Raw genomic sequence first — 23,571 nt, 5'->3', positions numbered from 1 at the left:
TAAGATATAAAAGTAGATAAAAACGTCAGTTGTAAATTAAACATCTGTGATTAAGATAAAAGACACGTTTTTTAATACGACTTTACTAGTATCTTTCAAATAATTAAGAAAAACAAGAAAAGTATGAGATTATGGGGAGACCCACAAAAAAATAACCTTAACAAAGAGTGTTCACACCATCTTTTACTTTTAGGGTTTACAAGGCGTGTTCACACTACACATGACTTTTTTTTTTCTTTTTGTAATTTTATGAACTTAGAAGATGTAGATTTGTAATTTGTTTGATGTTGTTGCTATATCATTATTTAAATATTAAGATATATGTGCTGGTAAATCATAAATCATAAATCAATAATCAGAAATTTTAGCAAGTGAACGACATAGTAAACGGGATGATAAGAAACATACGTTGAATTTAAAAAAAAAAAAATTAATATGATATTTTGAGATCAATTTCACGGAGAGAAAATAAGAGTACTATTTGCACTCTAAAGGTAAAGAAGTCGATATAAAATTACAGCACGAATATTTATCATTTCGAAAAGAAAAAAAATGATATTTAATTTGAGGATCAAATGCTGTCGTTCAAATTTGTATTTCGACGACAAGAAGGCATAGCTTTCCTAGACTCTCCAATGCGATTGGTTAGTTCATCCATCCTTGTGAAACAAACTAGTTTGAAGAGTTTTGCGAGAGCTAATTTATTAAAACGGAATCGTTCTTTTTCTTCGTATTTGCCACCAAAATGGGACAACAAGTCAGATGATCAGACCCCTAAAATCTTAGAAACTCTGCTTCGGAGGCTCATAGCTAACTATTCCAAATTAATCATAATAAGACCAAGACAACACATGACTGTGCATGTAATTGCTTCTTTTCCCAACCTATGCGGATTTGTCACTTTTTTTGTGGCAACACATGACTGCGCATGTTAGTCTTAGAGTTTTGAAAGATCCACTCGTCTCGCGTAAGTTAGGAAGCACAAAAGTTTCATTAAAAGTCTGCCTTGGCCGTTTCGATTTCGGAAACTCTTGCAAGTTTTTGGAATCTCGCGTGCTTCCGTAAAAAGATTTTGAAAGCTTGTTAGAAGTTGGTTAGAAGCTCGTTGGAAGCTTACGATTCCATTTCAGAAGCTTGTGTAGTCTAATTTAAAAGTTTTTTTTTTAATTTAATATTAAATTATATTCAAAAAAAAAATAAATGTTTTACATCAGTTTTACAAACCGGTGTTTACATATTTGAGTACTGTTTGAAAAAGATGTCCATAGCATTAATAGAACCTTGATGCAAACCAAGCCTGAATGAGGGTGCCATCCTTATTTGGCATTGTATTGACCTTGTTACGGACATTTTTGTCGATGAACTTCACTAGCTTCTCTACCGATGAGTTTGGTTACCTATGCCTCCTAACGTTTCTCTCCCTCCAAATTGAGTGGATAGCATTCTGAAAAGTATAATTCAATAGGAACCACTGTGTTTTGTCCAACTCTTTCCCCATAAGCAGATGTATCACCTACGTCCAAACCGTGGTGTACTTGTCTGTAATAAGCCTTCTTACTATTGACTCCCAAATCTGCTGCCAGAACGGACAGAGAAAAAATAAATGCTCTCTTGTCTCCATTAGATGATTGCAGAAAACACAACTTGTATTTGCATTTGTGTTCCAGTTTACCATTCGTTCCCCTGTTGCGATTCTGTTTTTCACCACCAGCCAAGTGAGAAAGGTAAATCGTGGAGTTGCTTGAGAGAACCAGATTACTCGAGACTCCGCCATTAATAAATGTGTTCCATGGATGTGGAACCATGTGTCCTTCGTTTGAAAGTTCTTATGATAAATGTTGTTTTTCCGCCTCCACAGAGAAACATCATGTCAATCATGATCACGGACCAACTGTTTCTTGTGGAGTTCATCTTCTACCAAATAGAGGAACTCATTCCGACTTCGTCTTCGGTGAGTCTGGTCCATTGCTTCAACTACCGTGCTTGAGACTGGTAAACCCATAGACAAGCAACCACGGTCCCCAGCTTTCTCGTATCGACGACCCAAAGAGCTCAAATTATCAAACCAGAATGATGTGGACTCACCGTTATACACCTCTACGTGGTGAAACTGTTTTGCTAAATCCTTGTACTTCATAAGCGTCTTCCATATCCAGGATCCAGCAACGGTATTATCTTTCTCTGACCAGAACGAACCACTGCGAATGAGGTAACGGTGGACCCAATTAACCCATAGCGAACTCTTGCTAAGAGAATTCTCCAAATCAGCTCCAGAACACTCACAGTATTAGCCTCACTTAATGAACGAAGCCCCAATCCACCCTCAGACTTAAGGAGACAGACCTCAGTCCATGCTACCTTAGTCTTTTTGCATTTAAAGATGGGCCAGACTACAGGAAATCCGAGCACATCTGATCAATTTCTCTAATGCAGGCTTGTGGAAGTCTGAAAGCAGAAATCCAAAAGTTTGTAATACTGAAAATTACCGATCGGAGAAGTTGAAGACGTCCAGCAAACGAGAGTGTTCTAGCAGTCCAAGAGCTTATCTTCGAACGTATTTTTTCTAGTAGAGGGATATAGTCTGCAGAAGACATGTGCTTTGGGAGGAGTGGGAGACCAAGATAACGAACCGGTAAAGAACCAGCAGCAAAAGGGAATTGCTGGAGGATCGCTCTCTTCTAATTAGTGGGGACACCAACCATATATAATGTTGATTTTTCCAGGCTAATATTCAGTCCTGAGTGAATTGCAAAATCATCAAAAACACTTAGTGCACCTTGAATATGCATCTTGTCTCCATGTACAAAGACCATCAGATCATCGGCGAAGCATAAATGAGTTAACTGTAGGTGTTTACAATTCGGGTGGAAACCGAAAACCTTTTCTTTAGCTGCCTTATCAAGCTTGCAGGTAGTGATGTTAATATGGGCATACCCACCCCATTTAAACCCAGCTCATATAAAACCCAGCCCATTTGACATTAAACCCATATAAATCCATTTAAGTTTAAACCCTATTTAATTATGCCCATTTAGATATGTCTTAACTCATAAACCCATTTAGACCCATATAAGCTCATATAAACTCAATATTATTTTACTTTTACTGTAAAAATACTGATGATTAAAGACAAGATGTAGATGTAAAATACATATGTAAAAATCATATTGAACCGCAATAAAGTTTATAAGGAAAGACAAAGCATATGATGATGAAAGAAGCATTATTACTGACTAGCACTGCACTTGGTGAAGTTATCAAACTCGGTGTAGTCACTGTGTGAGATCAAGTACCAAGCCTTGCCTGCTGCTTTGATAGCTTGTGCCTCCTCCTAGGGGTAACAAGAAAACAATAATAGGTTAACTTTGAATTTCAAAATCACAACAATTATAAGATCCGTATGGGTTCAACACAAGTTCAGAAGACTAAAACTATTCTTGTAAACACATGAATCAGTAGTATCAAGACAAATAATTTCAATGCACATGAGTATCTCGGCAAACCAATCTTAATCAATAAAAAGAAACTAAGCAGCAGAATTTGAGGCAAACACTTACATTTGAGGGATCATACCTTTCATTGTTTCATGATACACTTGAGTCTCCTGTTCTTGAACTCTCCACCCTTGAACCATTGTCATAACCATTGTCATCACTATCCTCTATGGTACCTTCAAATTCTGCAAAACCTCTCAGCCAGTTGCGAGTGCAAAGTAATGCCTGAACATTTTTAGGAAGCAACCTATTTCTGTATGGTGTCAACACTCTAGATCCAATACTAAATGCTGATTCTGATGAAACCGTAGTTATAGGAATACTGAGAATATCAAGAGCCATAGAAGCTACATCCCCAAGACGTTTTTGGTTGTCTTTCCAGTACTTAAGAACATCTAAATTTGGAAAAGATTTCCACTCTAATCTCGGCTCCTCCAAATAAATGGCTAAATGTGTCTTTGTGGTGTTAACACCAGTTTCAATGCTTCTCTCCAACTCAAACAGATCCTACATTACAAAGATTCACATCAGACAAGCATTATCATCACATCATGACAATGGAATTTTAATGTATAATAACTAAGAAGATACTTACATTATCGAAATCATCTTCAAGTAGAGATTCACTAAGTATGTCATGTGGATTTGTTATCGCTGAAATACCTGAAGAAGTCGTATGATAAGCTTTATAAATCATTTCCAGATTCTTCTTAAGTTCTTCAATCTTCAGCTTATAAGTAAAGGGGTCTACTTTCTGATAAGCTACTTCAAGCATTTGCAGTTTTAGTCTTGGATCCAAAACTGCTCCAATAGCCAAAATAAGGCTGTAACTCTCCCAATACTTATCAAATTTTTTCTTCATTTCCAAAGCCATTTTCTTCACGTCATCATCATCACAAGTCGCATACTTGTCCAACAATAACTCAATCCGCCAAACTTGAGTGAAGTATACATTTGAAGTCGGATACTTAGACCCTGAAAAGTGTGTAGTAATGACACTAAACGGCTTTAGCAAATCACATATCTTTTCCCCACGCTCCCATTCCTCCTCTGAAGGTAAAGTCTTATAATTGGTGTCATAAGCCTTCAAACTACCAAATGCTTTTTTAAATTTCAATGCTCTTGCAAGCATTTCATAGGTTGAGTTCCATCTAGTAGCTACATCAAGGGATAGACCTGCCCCACTCCTAATCTTCACTCTCTCTACACAAGCTGCAAACGCCTCCTTCCTATGTGGAGATGCTTTCACATATATTACACTTTCACGGATGTTGTGTAAAACATCCTTAGCTAAGTCTAAACCTCTCTTCACAACGAGGTTCAGAATATGAGCACAACATCGTATGTGCATAAACTTTCCATCACATACCAAATTACTACCACTAATCATCTGAAGCTGACCCTTAAGAATTTTCTGCATATTGTTATTGTTAGTAGCATTATCTAGTGTAATGGTGAAAACCTTCTTCTCTAAACCCCATTCTTTCAAACAATCAAGAATCTTAGCAGCAATATGCTCACCAGTGTGAGGAGACTTCAACTCACAAAAATCTAGAATTTTATTGTGCAAGTTCCAGCTATCATCGATGAAATGGGCAGTTACACAAATATAACTCATCATAGAAGTCTTGGCTGACCATAAATCTGAAGTAACACAAACCCTACTACTATGCTTTCAAAAACCTCTTTTAGCTTTTTTTTTTCAATCTCATTTCTCACAAAAACATCACCAGCAGCTGTTTGCCTACATATGGACTGATAATCAGGATTCAAGTATTTGTCTCTAGCCCTTACTTTCTCATATTCGACATATCTAAAAGGCAAATCATGGTAGATAATTATTTCGGTAACCATCTCTCTATCTACTTTCTGATCATATACAGGTCGAGATATCTTCTTAGGCTTGTGAGGACAGATATCCAAATGACGTTGCAAGTGCTTTGTTCCATAATTTCCATTGGAAGTGCTACTACCAATCACCAGCTTTGTACTACAATGTATACATTTAGCCCTTTTTTTTCTATCCTCTTCTAACCCTACTGAAACAAAATCATCCCAAACAGTAGAAGTTTTGCGTCTTTTACGTCGTGTACCTTGAGTTTGAGTTGGCTGAATTTGTGTTTGACTTTGTTCTGGTGCTTGCACTTCTGCATCTTCCTCGTTCATGTCTATTAACTCATTTTGGGCGTTGAGAAGGACCATTGTCTGTAGAGACTCAATATCCATTCTGAATTATAGAAAAGCTACCATCACAAAGAACGGAAGTATTTCATAAATAGAAAAGCTACCATCACAAAGAAGAGTGTGGGTTTTGTACCTTGATTTCTTTTAGACAATAAGAGTTCAACAACACTCCTCTTTGAACATCAACGTTAGGCCACAGAGGGGTCCTTGACCTGTAACAGAGACTACAAGATTCAAAAAAACAAAGAAAAATCAGACGAACAATTGGTCAATACATCAAACAAATTGAGACCCACTATTTCTTAAGACAAAAGGATACAAACCCACAAATACAAACACAAAAGTACACAAATCCACAAACCCAAGCACAAAGGGACACAAACCCACAAATGCAAACCATTCACAAACACAAATCCACAAATCCAATTTGTATTAATACACTTATATAGTTATATTCACCTTCGTCGAGGCTCAGAGAAGACGATGCTGAATTGAAACAGATATAAATTGCGAATCGATGAAGAAAAAGATAAGAAGATAAGTTTCAGATTTTCTCAGGTTTCGTCGAAGAAGATGACATATTCACAAAAATCCTTTTTCCAGCAAAAAATATATATATATAAACGGGTACCCATTAATTAATGGGTAAAACTATTTATCAAATATGTTTAATTGGGCNTTTCTCAGGTTTCGTCGAAGAAGATGACATATTCACAAAAATCCTTTTTCCAGCAAAAAATATATATATATAAACGGGTACCCATTAATTAATGGGTAAACCTATTTATCAAATATGTTTAATTGGGCTACCCAATTAAAATTCATTTAAGATTTTTAAATAAATGGGATTAAATGGGCAGAAATTTGTATAACAAGCCCGTTTATTTAAATGGGTTTCAAACCCATATTAACATCACTACTTGCAGGAAAGCAAATTCATGCAAATGACAAAAGGATAAGGACTAAGAGAACACCCTTGACGTAGACCACGCAAACTACCAAAAAACCCAGCTAACTCGCCATTGACTTGGACAGAGAAAGAGGCCGTCGTGATACAAGTTTTTATCCAGAGCACAAACTGCTCCGGGATGTCCAACACTCGAAGAGTGGTGAGAAGGAAATCCCACTACACTGAATCAAAAGTTTTTGATATATCGATCTGCATTGCACACCTTGGGGAAACCGAGTCCTTATGATAATCTTTGATAATCTCTGTGGCCAGGAGAACATTTTCCATCAACAGTCTGTCTTTAACAAAAGCAGACTGATTAGGAGTGATAAACTTGGGTAGAATGATCTCTAGCCGGTTTGCAAGGATTTTGGAGATCACCTTGTAAATCACATTGCAGCAAGATATCGGTCTATAATCTTTCATTACCTTTGCTTTTTTCTTCTTTGGAATCAAGTCTAAGATGATCGAGTTGACGCCCTTAGGTAAGAAGCCAGTCTTAAAAAAATATTGGAGCGCAACTAAGAAATCCTCTCCCACAATTGACCAAGACTCCTTGAAAAATTCTGTAGTGAAACCATCATGACCTGGCGATTTACTTGATGACATCGCAAATAACACTCTCTTGATCTCCTCATTAGTGACATCATGAGTCAGAAGCTGTTTATCACTATCTCCACATTTGAAACCCAGGATCCTCTCCAACTCCTCACATGACCAAGTCTCTAGATTTGCAGGTTGCAGGGTTAGAAATTCCTTGAAATATCTCTCTGCTTCCAGTTTGATATGGTCCAGTTTATTATCCAGTCACCCATCGTCACAAAGGATTTTCCTGATATTATTTCTTTGTTCTCGCAGTGTTGCAGAAATATGAAAAGTTTTATTATTTTGATCACCCACTTTCAACCAATGGAACTTTGCCTTTTGCTTTAGGTAACTTTCCTCAATAGTCGAGAGTCTTTGCCATTTTGCATATGCATCAGCCTCAGCGCTTACCGCCTGTGGGGATGGGTGTGCCATTGTCTGCATCTGCAACTCACATAAACACTTATAGGCTTCCTTCGTACGGATGGTAATATGGCCAACCAGTTGTTTCCCCATGGACCTTTAGTTGCTTTGAAAACCTATGCATAGCAGATGTGGAGTGGAAAAGTGGTGGAGACTATGTCCATCTCTCAGCTAGTAGGGTGTGGTAGTCAAGGTGAGTAGTTGTTGCATTCACAAATTTAAACGGCCTCTTGACCCACCTTTCTTCCTCCGATATATAGAATCTGCATCGCATATGATCCAAACAACCCCCAGGTTCAAAAACTAAGTAAGAATGGTGGTATTGGTGCAACCATGATTTACTAATCAGCACCCTGTCCAGTTTCTTGCATATAACCCCATCCTACCTTTTATTGCACCATGTAAATTTCTGTCCCTGATAGCTCATATCCGTGAGCTCACAATGACGTACCAGATCCTGAAAATCTCGCATACCGGGAGAGATAGTCGGGGAAGTAGCAAACAAAGAGTGATCACCCCCCTCCAACACCTCATTGAAATCACAACAGATAATTCAAGCTTTGGTCTTAAACATTGGTGAGTAATAATGATACCGGAGATCCTGCCAGAGGGATTTCCTATTTGTAGCAAGGTTTGAAGCATATACAAATGTGACAAAAAATTCCTCCTGTTGCCCCTCAATTTAAATTGAAACAGTGATTAGTTGTGATGTCTTATATACTGGAGTTACCCGTACGTTATTCCTCCACACTAACCAAATACGACCCAAACGATGCTCATCATAGTTCGAGAGTAGAGACCAGTCAGCAAAGACCGATCGAAACACGCGATCAACTCTGTTCTCCTTTACCTTTGTTTCAAGTAAACAGCCAAAATCAAAGCGACCTTGGTTTATCCACTCGCGGACCACTGTGTGCTTTTCTTTTTTATTTAACCCCCGGATATTCCAAAAGAAACCAGACATCAGAGGTTCCTTGGGGTTTGACGTGTTTGCATTGTACTAGGAGGCAAGATCCTAGAGCTCTGCTGACCATCTTTTGAAAGGAACTTGTGTCCATCCTTGGAAGCACGCGGGAGAGAAGGTCTAATTGTCACTTCGGCTCCTTGAGGATCGCTATTGCAAACCGCAGTTGGTTGTTTATTCGACTGCTCCACAAGCAGCTTAACATTCGTCGCCAATACTTGGTTCTCCAAGCTGTTTGTATCTGACCCGGCTTCCTCAATCTCATCCCCTTGGTCATCCTTGTCACTAAGACAGGAGAAACTATTCGTCACAGTCGAAATCTCCTGAGCACTCTTATTTAGTAATTTTCCTGGATTGCGGATACTTTTTGTTGGTGTCGTCCAGCCGACCCCCACATCCTCTGTACTGTCCTGCACAATAGCAGTTGCAGTATCGCCAACTGTTTGCTGTGTAGGAACAACATGTTGCTCACCCTCTTGCGCCACTGTCATAACAACCGCCATTGTATTGTTTGCGACCTCCCCCAAGTCACCAGTTCTATCACTCTCCCCTTTACTCTCCTCCATGTTTTGTCCTACTCGGACTGCAGGAGGTTCTGTATCTAGTCCTCCATCAACCTTTTTCTTTAGCAAACAATCAGTAGTTAAATGGCCCCATTTAGAGCAATCAGTACACCTCGGGGCAACCAAGGATATACAAACTCCACCACTGTATCACCACCCTTTCCTGACTTAAAAAGAGAAAAACTTTGGCAATGCTCTTGTTAGGTCCACTTCTACTAAAACTTTTGCTTCATCAAAGATTTACATGCCTCGGTATCAGGATGTAATCGCTGCGGTACCCCTAAAGGACTAGTAACAGCACTCAACACTTTCCAAGAGAAGTAATTGGCTGGAACATTTTTGACAATGATCCATAACGGGATCGTTTTAATCTCCTCCTGGTCCTGCTCCACAATAGGACTCCACTTAGACAAAACCACGAGGACACCACAAAGGTTCCACATACCACGTCGTAAGATGCGTGAGCGAGTGCGCTCATCCTTGATACGAAACCGCACCGTAGTTTTATCCACCACAAATACATCAATCTTTATCGTTTTATCGCCTAGTGTCCAGATCTTATTCACCAGAGCATGTATGCCCCCCCCAACAAAAGGAGCCTTCGCAAGAAACTTACCAATCATAAACTCTTCCCATAGAGGATGAGCTTCCTCAAAGACACTATCTGGTATTCGAACTGTCGTCATGCCATCAACATCCTCAATGGCGAGGTTCACCTTCTCCATCTCCGCAGTGGATTTGACCATAGATACCCATGAACGCTCTTTTGGAGAGTTAGCCACATTAGGTGTACCGGACATCTCTCCCTCCTCCAAATTCCCCACATTCGCTTGGCTATTATGACGTGAAAGATCCCCAGCCGGCATCGGAGAAGCCTCCGGCGGCATTGAAACTTGGGTGGAAAGCAAAAACCCTAAATCGCCTATTTGATCGCCTCCTTACAAAAACACACCGTTTTGGTTCTCGAGTTCTTACACATAAAAAGGGCATTTAAATCGTCTAATTTAAAAGTTTAATGTTACAAATGAATAAAAGGGGAATTTATGATTTAATTAAAACATTTCATCATCTAATGTTTTCTGGTACCAATTTGCTTTTTTGCAATAAAACATTTCATCATCTCATGTAAAAATTTGGAAAACTTTAAAGAATAAAAAAACCCGACAAAAACTAGCAGTAAACGCAGATAAATCATCTAGAGAGGAAGCAAATGTTTGCTATTCAAAAGCGATTGTGTCATTTTCACCAATTCCATACCATTTGTCTAACCGGTCTGATACAAGACTGATGGTGAAACTTGTATTGGGAAAGAGATGGAGGCTTCGGTCACTCTAATATACATAGTTGTTGCCGTTCTGATAAGTCAGGAAGTTTGACATAATTTAGAGAATAGCTTTGAAACTTCGAATGGAAGGGGATATATATGGTTCTAAATGAAAATATTCATATTTGCTTCTAACGAATCATGCTCATTCTGCCATTCAACAAACCAAAGTCAGAGAATATATTATTTCATTTAAGTGAAAAGTATAATCATATATAAGGTCATGCACGATCTGAATTTTACCAATTCATCACAAGTTCATTATATACTCCATGATAAATTAACTATAACATGGCGATGTCAAAAGGACGGTAAATTATCAGCCATAAGATGCATTAAACATCATTGCGAACACAATAACACTAAATTATCCTAAAATAGTTTAAATATGCTAATGTGAATACGTTGCATATATATTTGAAGTTTATATATATATGATTACTTTATCTAACAACGACTACTAGATCAAGAACCTAGCTATATATGTGATTTCTGGAAAATACATCCACCCTAACGTGTCTACTTGGCATTTAAAAAGTATTAACATGACCATGCCACTCTTCTAATTATAATACTACTTTACTGTTGTAAATTAATTAAAACTTCCTTCAAGAAGACAAAATATTCGTACGTATCAATGGGGGACCAGACCGAACCATAAACTAAACACGGTTACACGGTCTTTGTTTTTTAGGTTTTAGAGATACATTACACGTTTCTAGCCAATAACTTTTGTGATTAATTTTTACAAAAGAACAAACTTTGTGATTAATTGTGTATGGAACTAGTAAACTTTCTTATGTAGTATGTATATGGATATCTAAATGTATCTAATCAGATTATGTTTCCGTTATATAATCATGTGATTAATTATTGCGCCTCTCTCGCTTTTTACAGTCCGATTCAAATTTATTTCATTCTACAGTACTTGCCGAACTTGCAATGGACACAGAGAACAAGAAGAAACCAAAAAGGAAACAGAATCAAAATGAGACCATCATTATATATATTAGTCAGACGCATTGGCGAATCCAAAAAATCTGATAGCTACCCCATTAAACAAAAGGAAAACAAAGTCCCTACACATAAAAGACTTGTCCAACGTTCAAAAGGGACTCATGAGGAACATTGAAGATGACATTGTTCCCCCTACAAATCTTCTTAAGAAACGCATAAACATAATCAATGGCAATCTTCTTTGGAAGCGATGAACCTCTTCTTGCTTTCACGACAGTGTTTCCTAGAATATGAACAACCCCTGAGGCTCTACATTTCTTTAGAAACTCCATCTCGTTTGTCTCTTCCTCAACCGTGTTCTCCTGGCTTAAACTGAAAGCATTACTAGGGGAATCAAGGGGGATGATCATGTCCAATGTTGACGCCGTATAGTCCACGATGGAAGATAGCATATCTATGTTGTTGTTGTTGATCAAATCTTCTCTGGACTGATGTGTCTGGCTGCAGACGTAAGAACGACTGCTGTTGCTTGAGTTTGAAACTGGCTCCATCATTCTTTCAATTCGGATGAAAGAGAATAGATTATTAAACAGCTTAGTCTCGAAATCATCGTCTTTCTTGTGTAGATCTTTGTAACCATATCTACACGTACGATGGTTGAGAATAAGTTCAGTGTCTTACAAGCCACATAAACTAAAAAAAAAAAAAAGACATGAAAGTACCTGGCGACACAACGAAACATTCGTAATGTCTTGGATCCGATTCTCTTCACGAGAAATCTCTCTTCTTCCGGTACCGTATAGACGGGGAGGTACTTGACACAGACAAAGACTACAGCTGAGTGAATAGCGGGGAGGTTTGTGATGAAATGAGAAAAGATGTGAGGAACACCACTTGCTAGTTCTGAATAGACTAACCCCACCCCTGGGACCCGGACAAGTCCAAGGCTAGGGCCGAGGCCGAGGATCCAGCTCATTGACACTTTGCTATGCACCTGGAACTCATATCTCTTGATTTTCACATAATGCCATACCAACATTACAAGAAGAAAGATAGCGGCGACAACAAGAGGAACCCATCCTCCTTGATTGATCTTTAAAAGCACAGCCGAAAAGTATGCACCTTCCACCACAAGGGAGAGCACAGTGAATATAAGGACAAGGATCCAGTGGCACCTCCACACGAGAAGCATGACCAACACCATAAGGAATGTTGTCACAAGCATTACTATTGCAACCGCGGTCCCTATTACACCAATATACCAAGACAGTCAGCCAAAATTTACATCAAGATTGTGTAAAATGAACATCTTACCATATGCATTCCCTATTTGATTTTGATTCTTGAATCTAGCAGCGACAGCTATGCAACCGATCATGAGTATCCAGTTTATATCAGGACTATAGATCTGACCAAGGAACTTCTTTGAAGTATGAACGACTTTAACTTGAGGAAAACACCCATGAGCCACGGCCTGCTTGATGATCGAATATGTCCCTGATATCGTAGCTTGGCTTCCAACAATTGCGGCTCCTGTCGCGACTATAAACATTGGCCAATATATACTATCTGTGGAGTCAAAGTAAAACGTAGCTTAGTGTTTGTGAGATCAGTAACACGTCATATTACTAATAAGCTAAAAATGGTTTAGGACAAACTTGGGATAGATTCATAGAACGCTTCTGCATAGTGTTCCTTGTTTTTCATAAGGTATGCAGCTTGGCCGCAGTATGCTAAAAGAAGACAAGGAAACACGAAAAACGCAAAGGCGAGTTGTATAGCTAGTAATGGGAAATAAGCAATGTCGTCGTATAGTGCCTCAGTCCCTACATTTTTTGTTTAGGTTAAACAACAAAGAAGAAGGCATTTAGGATTTGCGAAAACCTCGGCGAATACCTTTTCAAGTCTAAGGAGAAAGGAAGGTAACCTGTTATGCTGAGCAAAATTCCGCCTAGTGAGACCCAACCATCTCGCCCTCTTCTTCTGAAGTATGTATATACATATGTGGGCGAAAATGCTTTGAGAACACTAGTATCATACTTGAAGACGTTGTACAGCCCTGTGCCTCCAATTAAGAGTAACCAAATACACACAATAGGTGCAAAGAGCCATGCAACTTTGTCTGTACCATAATGTTGCATACTAAACAGAGCCACCAAAATAAGAACGGAAACGATCACAACGGTTTCTGAAACAAAAAAAAACTTAGCAATGATTGATTGACGGATGAACAACAAAAACCAGTAAAAAAAAACATAACGTGCAAATGTTACCGCTGCTCATCTCTGGATTGTTGACTTTGATCCCACCAGTAGCTGAAAGAACTGAAAGCAGAATGGTGTTTTTAACTAAATATGTCATCCTTGTAATCCAAGAAACACAAATCATGGAGATAGACCTACCCGAGATAGCCGGGGTAAAAATGCCATCACCAATCGTCATACAAGTCCCCACAAGAACAATAAACAGAAGCGCTCTTTTCCTAGAATCTTTTTTCTCCAACCAGTTCATTGTTTTCGCAGCCAAAGACCCTTCAGGCAATAAACTACGACTATATGTCGTGAGCTCCTCATCGCTGGGTTGCTGGTCTGGCACTAATTTCAGTTGACCTTGTCTGCAAAGCAGCGAGTAAATAGCTAATGTCCCACCTGGACACATGCATGGATGTTAGGACCAGCTGAACCAAGGGCTTTACTCGTTTTAAACGTACCTACGAGTGCGGTTTTACCTTGACCATTGTCATTCGCTTTGCAGACAATGAAGACATACTTGATTAGAGGGATAAGCAAGAGCGAATAAATGATTAAGGAAAGCGCTCCGATCACATCCTCGGTGTCTTTTATTCCTTCAGGGAATGTATTGTAGAAAACATACAAGGGAGAAGTCCCTAAGTCCCCATAGACTATCCCTAGACTCTGGAAGGCCAGCCTTAGAAGCATCAACGTTGACAACCCCTGAAGATAAGACAAGACTCACACAGGATAAGAAGATGAAAAAGACTCGAGTTTATATTTTTTGTCAAACCTATATGATGGAATACTTATGAACTTAAGTTTCATAGATTCTATATCAAGGGTGGATTGGCACATGTCCCAAAGTCCCCAAATATATTACTCTAGATCTCACCACACTTCCGATGCGAGATTTCTAATACTAAGCATTTGATTTACCTTGATCTCATCTTATACTATACTATTTTGTTCCTAAGACAGAACTAAGTAAATATCCGGAGAAGGAAAACCAAAGCCAGAACTTTCTCTAATCTCAAACCTAGATGATCTAAACGAAGAACCAGAAAGTAATTAAACTTGAGAAGGAGGTGTGATGACTAATTACGTACTTACCTTTTCTCTGTGCATGTTCTTGAGTTTATGAGCTTCTTCATCCATGGGCTGATCAAGTTTCTGCTCTAGATCCCACATGGCTCCTACGTTTCTCCCTTGAATCGTTTCCTCTCCTTCTCCCATTTCCGCCATTTTGTTTCAGAGAAATTGCTCAAACTGAGATGAAACCACAGTTGAAATTATTAAAAGCACAGTTGAAACTGGAAGAAAATTTACCTAACTTTTGAAATGACCTTCATTTTTATAGACCGCTCAAACAAATAAGTATGTGAAATTCAGAATTAGTCAATAATATAAGCTATAATAACCAAATCTCAATCAATTACTATATATAAAGATTACGCGAAGAGAACACGGATTGTAAAATAATAAATTATGATTGTCAGTAAACCATGTTCTCTCTACGTACGTACTTCCTTTATTAAAATATGTTGTGGTATAATTCTTTGTTTCAAATATTGAGTGACAAATACATTTATCAAAAGAAAAAAAAAATACTATTGACAAATATAAACGAAGTGAACTCTCGCTACAAGAAAAGTCCACATTAATAGCACTAGAAGATAGCTTATTTTCTCCAGCTGCTATAAAAGATGATGAGTTTGTAATTTTGGATAATATATGATAGCATTCAAGAAATGCTAAGATAGAAAATTGGTTAAGGAGGAATCTAAATTAACTTATACCGCTCAACACTTGAGCCAAAAAAAAATTTAAACGAAATCTAAAAAAATTCACTTAGCCAAATATTACACTTTTTTTACTTCCCACACATGTAGAAAACTCACTTGTAACCTAATTTTTCTCTTCTCCGCACCCAACCTCTAATATATCAAATTAGATCTGTTTTCTCCATCAGTCGGAAGCGGCTGAAGGATGCCGTTCGTGAAGAGTTGTTTACGGCAGCGGTTTCGGATAGCGCGGCGGCAGATATCTTTAGAGACTTTGTAGATGGTGAGAACGAGGAGGTTGAAGAGTCTGCAGGGACAGCAACACCAAACGGTGACGCAACTGGCCGTGGTGCCACCGCAGAAATAGGTGTTTTTTTTTTTTTTTTTTAATTTGTCTTCCTCTTGATTAGATCTGGTTTTGTAAGATATTGTGGATAAGGATTTTTGAATTTTGATCAGAACGAATGGAATTGCGAGGTTATCGACTACGGCTATGGATTTGGTTGCGCTTGGTGTCTTGTTTAGTGATTGGCGGTTTCAAACAATCCAACAATTAACATAAAGTTAGCTAGTTCTGGGTTGCTTAATTTTTTTGCTTCACATAAATCTCATATCAGGTTGTTTTCTTCACGCTCTTCTATGTTTGATCTTGCTTACTATATTACTTTGTTGTTTGCTATCAATAGACTGAATATGTGATGATGACGAGAATTCTGGAGAAGTTGAAGAACATAAGCTTGAAGAAGCAGTTGGCCCGTTTAAAGGGAACAGATAGGTAAAACTCTTATCCTTATGTGTGTATTTCATTGAGAAATGATGAATTGATTTGGTTTTTTCTTTTATTATCGTATAACTTTTGATTGGTATTACTACTGTATGATTGATTTTGGATATGGTATTATTATTTGGTTACGACATATGCCTCTGGTGGAGCTTCTCTATTGGCGAGGATTAGATTTTTGAGAATTGGTTTGAGTATTCTATAGAGATTACAGGTTTCCTATAGTAGATGCAACTGGACTCAAATTATTAAACTCACGCTTGTGATTTTCTTTGGGGGTTGCAGTGGTATATAGAGAGTAACCTAGAGGAGATGAAGTTGCATGGTACTCTGATGGCGATACATTGGTTAGGCATGAATACAATTTGATTATATATAGTGTCTGAGTGAATGTTTTCCAAGTTTTTTTGATGTCAGATAAAGTTTTTGTACCACAAGCAACTACTATAGACGTTTATGATGTAGCTGCAAGGCCAGTAGTCAAGGCAGCTGTGGAAGGTCACAATATTACTCAGGGGCTGTACAGAGGTGCCAAAAACAATGAAATGAGGATTGGACTTTGCTCAAGAACCAGTGATGTTATCGAGCCTATGAAGAAGCTCGAAAAGAGGCTTCTCAGAAATTTGATAGGAAGAAGTTTGAAGTTCAAGATCCTGTACATTTTGTTTAACACTTGGTGCCACTTTGTTATGTAAGACTTATTTTGGTTAATGTAATATTAAAGTTATGTATGTGATTCTTTTATAAAATATAAAATATAAATCTAATTAAATAAATTTGAAAATACTAAATAAATAAAATAACACTAATTTCTGATATAATAAAATATATTATAACATGCGATTAGTGCTATGATACTTCTATAGTAAAAGCTTCTAACATAGAAGACTATATGTGTATTGCAATGGTAGAAGACTATACCATAGCATATTTATCTAGCGTTATTGTATATGTGGTACCTACATACGATAACGCTAGCGTTTATGAAAAGGTTATAAATGACGTATTATAGTGTTTCTCTACTGCTATTAATATAGATATTTGTTGTCGTGTCTAATGGATACGAGGTTTTGATGACAATGACAATACTGATATATATGTATATCGATCTGAGTTTCGGAGAGGTAGAGACGAGTAGTAGTTGCATTTTCTTGCTCTCTCTATTCATTACTACTACCATTACCATTACTATGAGTCCGAAGATCGTATTATGATGTTATTTATCGAGAGTACTCATAGTACGTAAACCAACTGTTTTTATTAATTAACTAAAAAATATTTTTTCTAACCTTTTTATTCGGTTAATAATACCAAGTGGGTTGGTGTGTAGTGTACGATTACCCTTAATTAATTCATTGGAATGGATTTTTTTAATTTATCGTACAGTTAAAGTTTATAGAGAGCGTTATAGTTTATTAGAGAACATCGTTTTGCTAGATCCATATGGTGAGCCAAGATCGTGACCTCCACTGCTAAGAAGATAATTTAACTCAATTTCCTATTGGACTTGTGACTCAAATGTGTGTTTTACATGAAACGAAATTGCAATTCCCTAAACTCCTTATTCGAGTGGGATATGTCAAGAGATGACTAGAGTGGCAGATGCTTCAATATATTCCACTAACAACCATCCTTTCCGTACGCCTATTTTAAAAGATTTATGCTTTTTGTTTTATTTTGTTTACATTAGATAAAAAAATATTATATACTTTTGATTTTTCTGTTAAGGAAAAACTTAAAGGTGATTTTAAAAAATACCCTTTTTCTTATGTCAGTTTTTAAAAATACCCTCTCATAAACTTAAAGAGATTTTAAAAAATACCCTTTTTCTTATGTCAGTTTTTAAAAATACCCTCTCATAAACTTAAGGAGATTTTAAAAAATACCTTTTTTTCTTATGTCAGTTTTTAAAAATACCCTCTCATAATCTCATTATACAGGATACGATTTACAAATTACAATTTGTAAGTTTTGTATCTTAAAAAGATTTAGGCTGTGTACCCTCTTAGAAGATTTTTCACGCTATCTGGCAATACTATCAAAAACCAATATTCATGTAGTGTTTATATAATATAGTCATTGATCGTTGCCACCAGCAAATGCAAAATTATCAAAACCATGGGAGTTATGTTTGACTAATGGGCGCATTAAGCCCAGAGAGTTCTTCAGCAACACCCTCCAAAAATCCAACTAATCTTTCCTGCTGCGTCCGCAGAAACTTCATGGTTCTCAGCTGCTGGATTTTTACACATCTTGAAGTTCATGGACAACGTCGACCCGATTCTTGTGCATGGATTCAGTGCTGCAATATATATATAGCAATTAAAACGTTAACATAATTTTTGGTTAACTATGAAGTTTTGGACATAAAACATTCATGAAATCCCTTTAAACCCAAGACCAATTGATGATCATACTGATTTGGCGTAATTCATCCCTCCAAGCAAAGTTCAAACTATGGAAAGGTTCAACCTTTTTTCGAGGGACCGAGCCAATGACACTATATACTACCTATGTTTTTTTTGGTTTTTTTTAGATACAATATATTCCAAAATGTTTACGTTTATATGTTAAAATACTGTAATTATAGATATCTAAATGCAAAAGGCAGACTCAAAGAACTGTATCTCACGTTTATCTGGAGAGTAAGGAGTGTAAAGTAGGAAAGAAGAGGTGAAATGAGAAGAGAAGATAGGAAGTCTTCCCTGGCGAGCATAGCATTTCAGAGTAATATCTATAACATTTGTGACTGATTCATCTTCATTGACAACAAAACGGATGGGTCCAGTACTCCCTGCCACCTTGATGCTTACAAGCAATTTATTCTCCTTCAAATTCTTCATCTTCTTCTTCTTCTTCATCATCCTCGCTTTCTCTATCTTTTTCAAACTAATTATATCCATCTCTGTTTTCTTGTTTAGTTTGGTATTCCGGTGATTAGTTCAGTCCCCTATTTAAACTTGTCAAACAACCTCTACGATTTAGTGGTACTTGTTAGGTTTAAGTGGAGAGTATATTAGCAGCCACAGTGGGTTTAATGGGTTTTAAAGGGATAAACTAGTATTTTTTTTTCTGGTTTACATCAGCGATAATTGGTTTAACGAGTTCCAAACACGGAATCTGATGATTGGTGTCTACGTTATTTATATTTACTTCCAGCCATGTCAAATCTCAATGTTTTGGCACGATACAAGAGAATATCATGAGAATATATCTTGAAACAGTAACATTCACTTTGTTCTACGGATTCTTACGTTAAGTACTTTGTCCAAACCGCCGGTGACCAATACTCTCTCTCCATCATGTGCCTAAGCCGCCGGTCCCCAAAAGCCTTTAGAACTGAGTTTATTTTATTTAACAAAGTGCTTAATTACTGGGTTCCTACTACGTCTGCTACTTCTGGTACAATCTCCCCCAGGGANTTTTTTTTTTTTTTTGTTAAAAAAAAATTGGACCATTTCTCGATTTGTGCGTGTCATCCTTGCGCATAGGCCATGCTAATCTTCTCTGTATCGTTCCAATTTTATAGGGTGGTGAGAGAGTGTGAGAGAGGGAGAGAGGGAGAGAGTGAGAGAGAAGAGCGTGTGTGAGGGTGGTGGTGAGACCGTGAGAGACAGACGCAGATGGTGTGAGAAGGTAGATTTTTTATTTTTTTACTCAAATACTTGATAATATAATTTTGTTTTCTAATTTTTTTAGATACAAAAAATTTATGTTTTTTCTTTATGATTTGATATACATTTTGTTTGATGATTGTATTTGATAATAGTAAATATTTTTTACAAATTTTATCACATCTCTATTTTTTATCATTAAAATATTTGTTAATAATTATATGTTTCTAAAACTTTTTAAAAACAAAATATTTTTATGTTTTTTTCTCTATAATTTGATATGCATTTTGTTTTATTATTTTTAAATATATATTATATCACAATTTATATATATTACTGTTCTGTACATATTTATTGTTAGATGGTTTTTAATCCGTACACTGGATTGTTAGATATATCAATTCCAGCAAAACCACCTAGCTATAAACGTTTACAGATCAATTCTAACAAAAAAACATGTATAATAATCATCCAGCCATAAACGTATACAAATCAAAACTATCCAGCCATAAACTTTTACTGATCAAAACAATCCATTGTACGGATTAACAAACATCTAGCAATAAATGTGTACAGAACAATCATATACATCACTTATGATATTAAAAAAAATAAAAATAATAAAACAAAATGCATATCAAATTATAGAAAAAAAAACATAAAAATATTTTGTTTCTAAAAAGTTTTAGAAACATATAATTATTAACAAATATTTTAATGATAAAAGAGAGATGTGATAAAATTTGTAAAAAATATTTAATATTATCAAATAAAGTCATCAAACAAAATGCATATCAAATCATAATGAAAAAAACAGAAATTTTTTATATCTGAAAAAATAGAAAAAAAATTATATTATGAAGTATTTGAGTAACTAAACATGAGGGGTATGATTAAAAAAAAAAAAAAAAAGTTTACAAAAGTACTAATTTGCGGTTACGTTTTTCTCCCCAAGAAATTGCACATGAGCAATAGATATGGTTTAATAATAATGAGTAAGTACTATAGTAGGGCAGTGAAAATCTAACAAGGATATACAAAAGAATAAAGTCGGAGTTAAAGAAAGTTGAAAGAATTGTAGATATTATATATCGACATGTACGTATTATACATTAAACAGTGAAAGAGAAGGTGCTCAAAATTGATCAACTTTTCAAGCCTTTATTTATTTCTCACATCTCAAGCAAAAACTCAACAGCACCCACCTGAAATCATCAATTGTTCCCTTGAAAAGGATCGGTCATGGTTGCGATCAAGTTTATCATCATCCTATTTAGAAGTAGAAGATGCCTTCGGCGTTTTTGGTCCTCCCTGCAAAAAAAACAAAAACCCGGTTCTTATCTCTACATCTTTCCACTTAACCATTTCTTTTGCAAGAGTGTTACTTACAGTTCCCTTTTGGACCAGTAACCTCCGGCCTGAAGGTGCCCTCGCTAAGGATGAAATGGCCACCGCTGCTACAGTCGCCACCCGAATCCTTTTATGCACGTCTATATACTCATCTGTTTCATCCACAATCTCCTCCTGCAGAAGTTCTTCAAACACGTCTTCCAATGTGATGATACCGACTACGTCTCCATCTTCAATCTCCTCTGAAGTATGCGAAAACCCATGTCTGCCGGTATCGCTGATGAACGATTGCCCATTAGCCTTGTCGATGCGTACAATGACACTGTCGTTGCTCCCTTCTCGCTTCAGTAACAGAGGTGCAGTCAACTCGGATTTACCACTATTTTCTTCAAGCACAGTGGAAGGAGGACCTTTGCTTTTCCCCTTAACCTTCACAACTGCAGCCATGTGACTGCTCCCTTTTTGAAACTCATTCAGTATATCATACAGAGGCATATCAGCCGGAACCCTGTTTAATCATTTATCACAACAGGAACATCGTTGTTCACAGAGATGCTAAAGGAAGGAATATGGAAAAGATAGCAAGCAAAGTAATAATGGCAAGACCTTGGAATTCGGCGTATACCAACTGCGCTGACAAGAGTCCCTGTTTCAGGGCGAACTGTAAGGAGACTCTTCACCTAGAATACAGAAGAATTTTCTGATTAGAGTTTGCATAAGCTACCAATGAAATGCAAATCACACCACGGGAAAAGGGTCAACAAGACCTACCAAGAGAAGTCCGACAACATTTTTTGGATTCTCAGAGTAGACAGGAACGCGGCTGTGACCTCGTGCTTGAATCTTATCCATAGCTTCCCTAGGAGATTAATCACAAGCAAAACAGTAAAGGATACGGAGTCAGATATGTTATATAGAGATAGTTACAGAACTGATTGCCATGCTCCAGTTTCAGAATCAAAAATACAAATAACAATATACATTAACCTACATAACCCGGTGCACCAAGAGATGAACGTTGGGATAACAGGAAAAAGGTTCACGATACTAAAACAGTTAAGAACCACACTCACCTATCCAACTTTGAATTTATATCCAAGGAAAAAGTTGACTCAATCGGGGTCATAGCTTCTTGAGCAGTCTTCTCAGTCAAATCAAGTGCTCCACTAATGATTGTGGTCTCATCATGTGTAAGTTCACCTCCCTTCCCAGCAGCTTCACCGTGAATGGATACAAGAGCTTTTAACTGAGCTCGCCTAAATAAAGGATCACCGTGTCCCAGTACCCAATCCAACATCTTTGCAATAGGAAAAGATATCGGATACGAGAGAACCATTAAGATACGGACAAGCCAAACCAAATTAGCTCCCACTGCCAATCCATACCTGGAACATATAGCTTGAGGTATAACCTGAAAACAAACAATGTTAAAATCAGTGGGAAGCCTAGATAAACCTAGCAAAACCTTGGAGGCAGGAGAGCAAATCAAACAAACCTCTCCGACGAAGAGCACGAAAGTGACGGATAGAATAATAGCAACATACTCATTGAATATCTTATCCAAGTATATAGGAAGCCCCTGCAAATTCAACAATTGAATCCTCTTTAGACCCTGGTTTCAATTTCATCATCATAGCGAGCTTACAAGGTTAAGATGATTACCTCCATAGCAAGAGCATTGAACAGAAGCAGAGTTACCAAAAGCTGATGCTGTTTCTGAACAACCGGGAAAATCGCAGCTGAAATAAAAACCCAAAATTCAAACCAAAATCCAAATCAATTGATTCAATCTAACTATCTAAGCAGCGATTTCCTTAATAAATCAATTACCTGATTGTTTCTTCTCTTTAGGAGTACCACTGCGTTGGAGGATCTCGAGCTCGACGAGACCTAGAGACATGAGACCCAAAGTGAGCCCAGACATAATTCCGGCGAAGAGGACGAGGAAACAAGAGATTCCGGCGTAAGTGATCCACTCCAGCGATCCGAACGGGATGGCTTCGCTTCCCACGGTGTTAGATTGCGAGATTCCGGCCAACATCCTCGCCGCAACCACCGCATTAATCGGATGCATCTTTTGAAGACCTTCTTCGTTCGTCTCTATCTGTTGTTTTGCAATCTCTTACGCCTTTATTAAGATATTTTCTCCTCCTCTCTCATTTTGTACCTCTCGTCGGCGACCTAATGGGGTCGGGTTTTTGTACAATTTTGAATTCTTTGGATAAACAGCAAACTTTGATTTTTCTCTTTTTATTACTAGTCCCCAATATTTACTCATGTTTTAAATTGACCCCTTTACTTTTCCTTTTTGTGATGGATTTTTTTTTTTTTTTTTTTTTTTTTTTTTGACAACAAATACAAGATTGGC

The 23,571-nt window shown here is 37.2% G+C and overlaps 1 protein-coding gene, 1 long non-coding RNA gene and 1 pseudogene across 2 annotated transcripts; 1 reads left to right on the top strand and 2 right to left on the bottom strand.

Annotated features, from left to right (window-relative positions):
• LOC104723799 lies at window positions 11,558-15,043 on the bottom strand (annotated as a pseudogene).
• LOC104723797 lies at window positions 15,832-17,015 on the top strand. The gene is made up of 2 exons (XR_002034002.1): window positions 15,832-16,233; window positions 16,525-17,015. It is a non-coding gene; the product is annotated as an uncharacterized LOC104723797 (long non-coding RNA).
• On the bottom strand, window positions 20,832-23,406 carry LOC104723796 (DUF21 domain-containing protein At4g14230). The gene is made up of 8 exons (XM_010442208.2): window positions 23,034-23,406; window positions 22,866-22,942; window positions 22,699-22,782; window positions 22,277-22,614; window positions 21,975-22,062; window positions 21,810-21,883; window positions 21,243-21,711; window positions 20,832-21,164 (listed from the first exon to the last, which is right to left on the bottom strand). The coding sequence occupies exons 1-8, from the start codon at window positions 23,275-23,277 to the stop codon at window positions 21,123-21,125; spliced, it is 1,416 nt and encodes a 471-aa protein (XP_010440510.1). The 5' UTR covers window positions 23,278-23,406; the 3' UTR covers window positions 20,832-21,122.

The sequence above is a fragment of the Camelina sativa genome, chromosome 11 (assembly GCF_000633955.1).
Source record: "Camelina sativa cultivar DH55 chromosome 11, Cs, whole genome shotgun sequence".
Taxonomy (NCBI): Eukaryota; Viridiplantae; Streptophyta; class Magnoliopsida; order Brassicales; family Brassicaceae; genus Camelina; species Camelina sativa.
The sequence above is the reverse complement of the archived record's forward strand: the minus strand, read 5'-3'. Positions and strand labels throughout refer to the sequence as shown.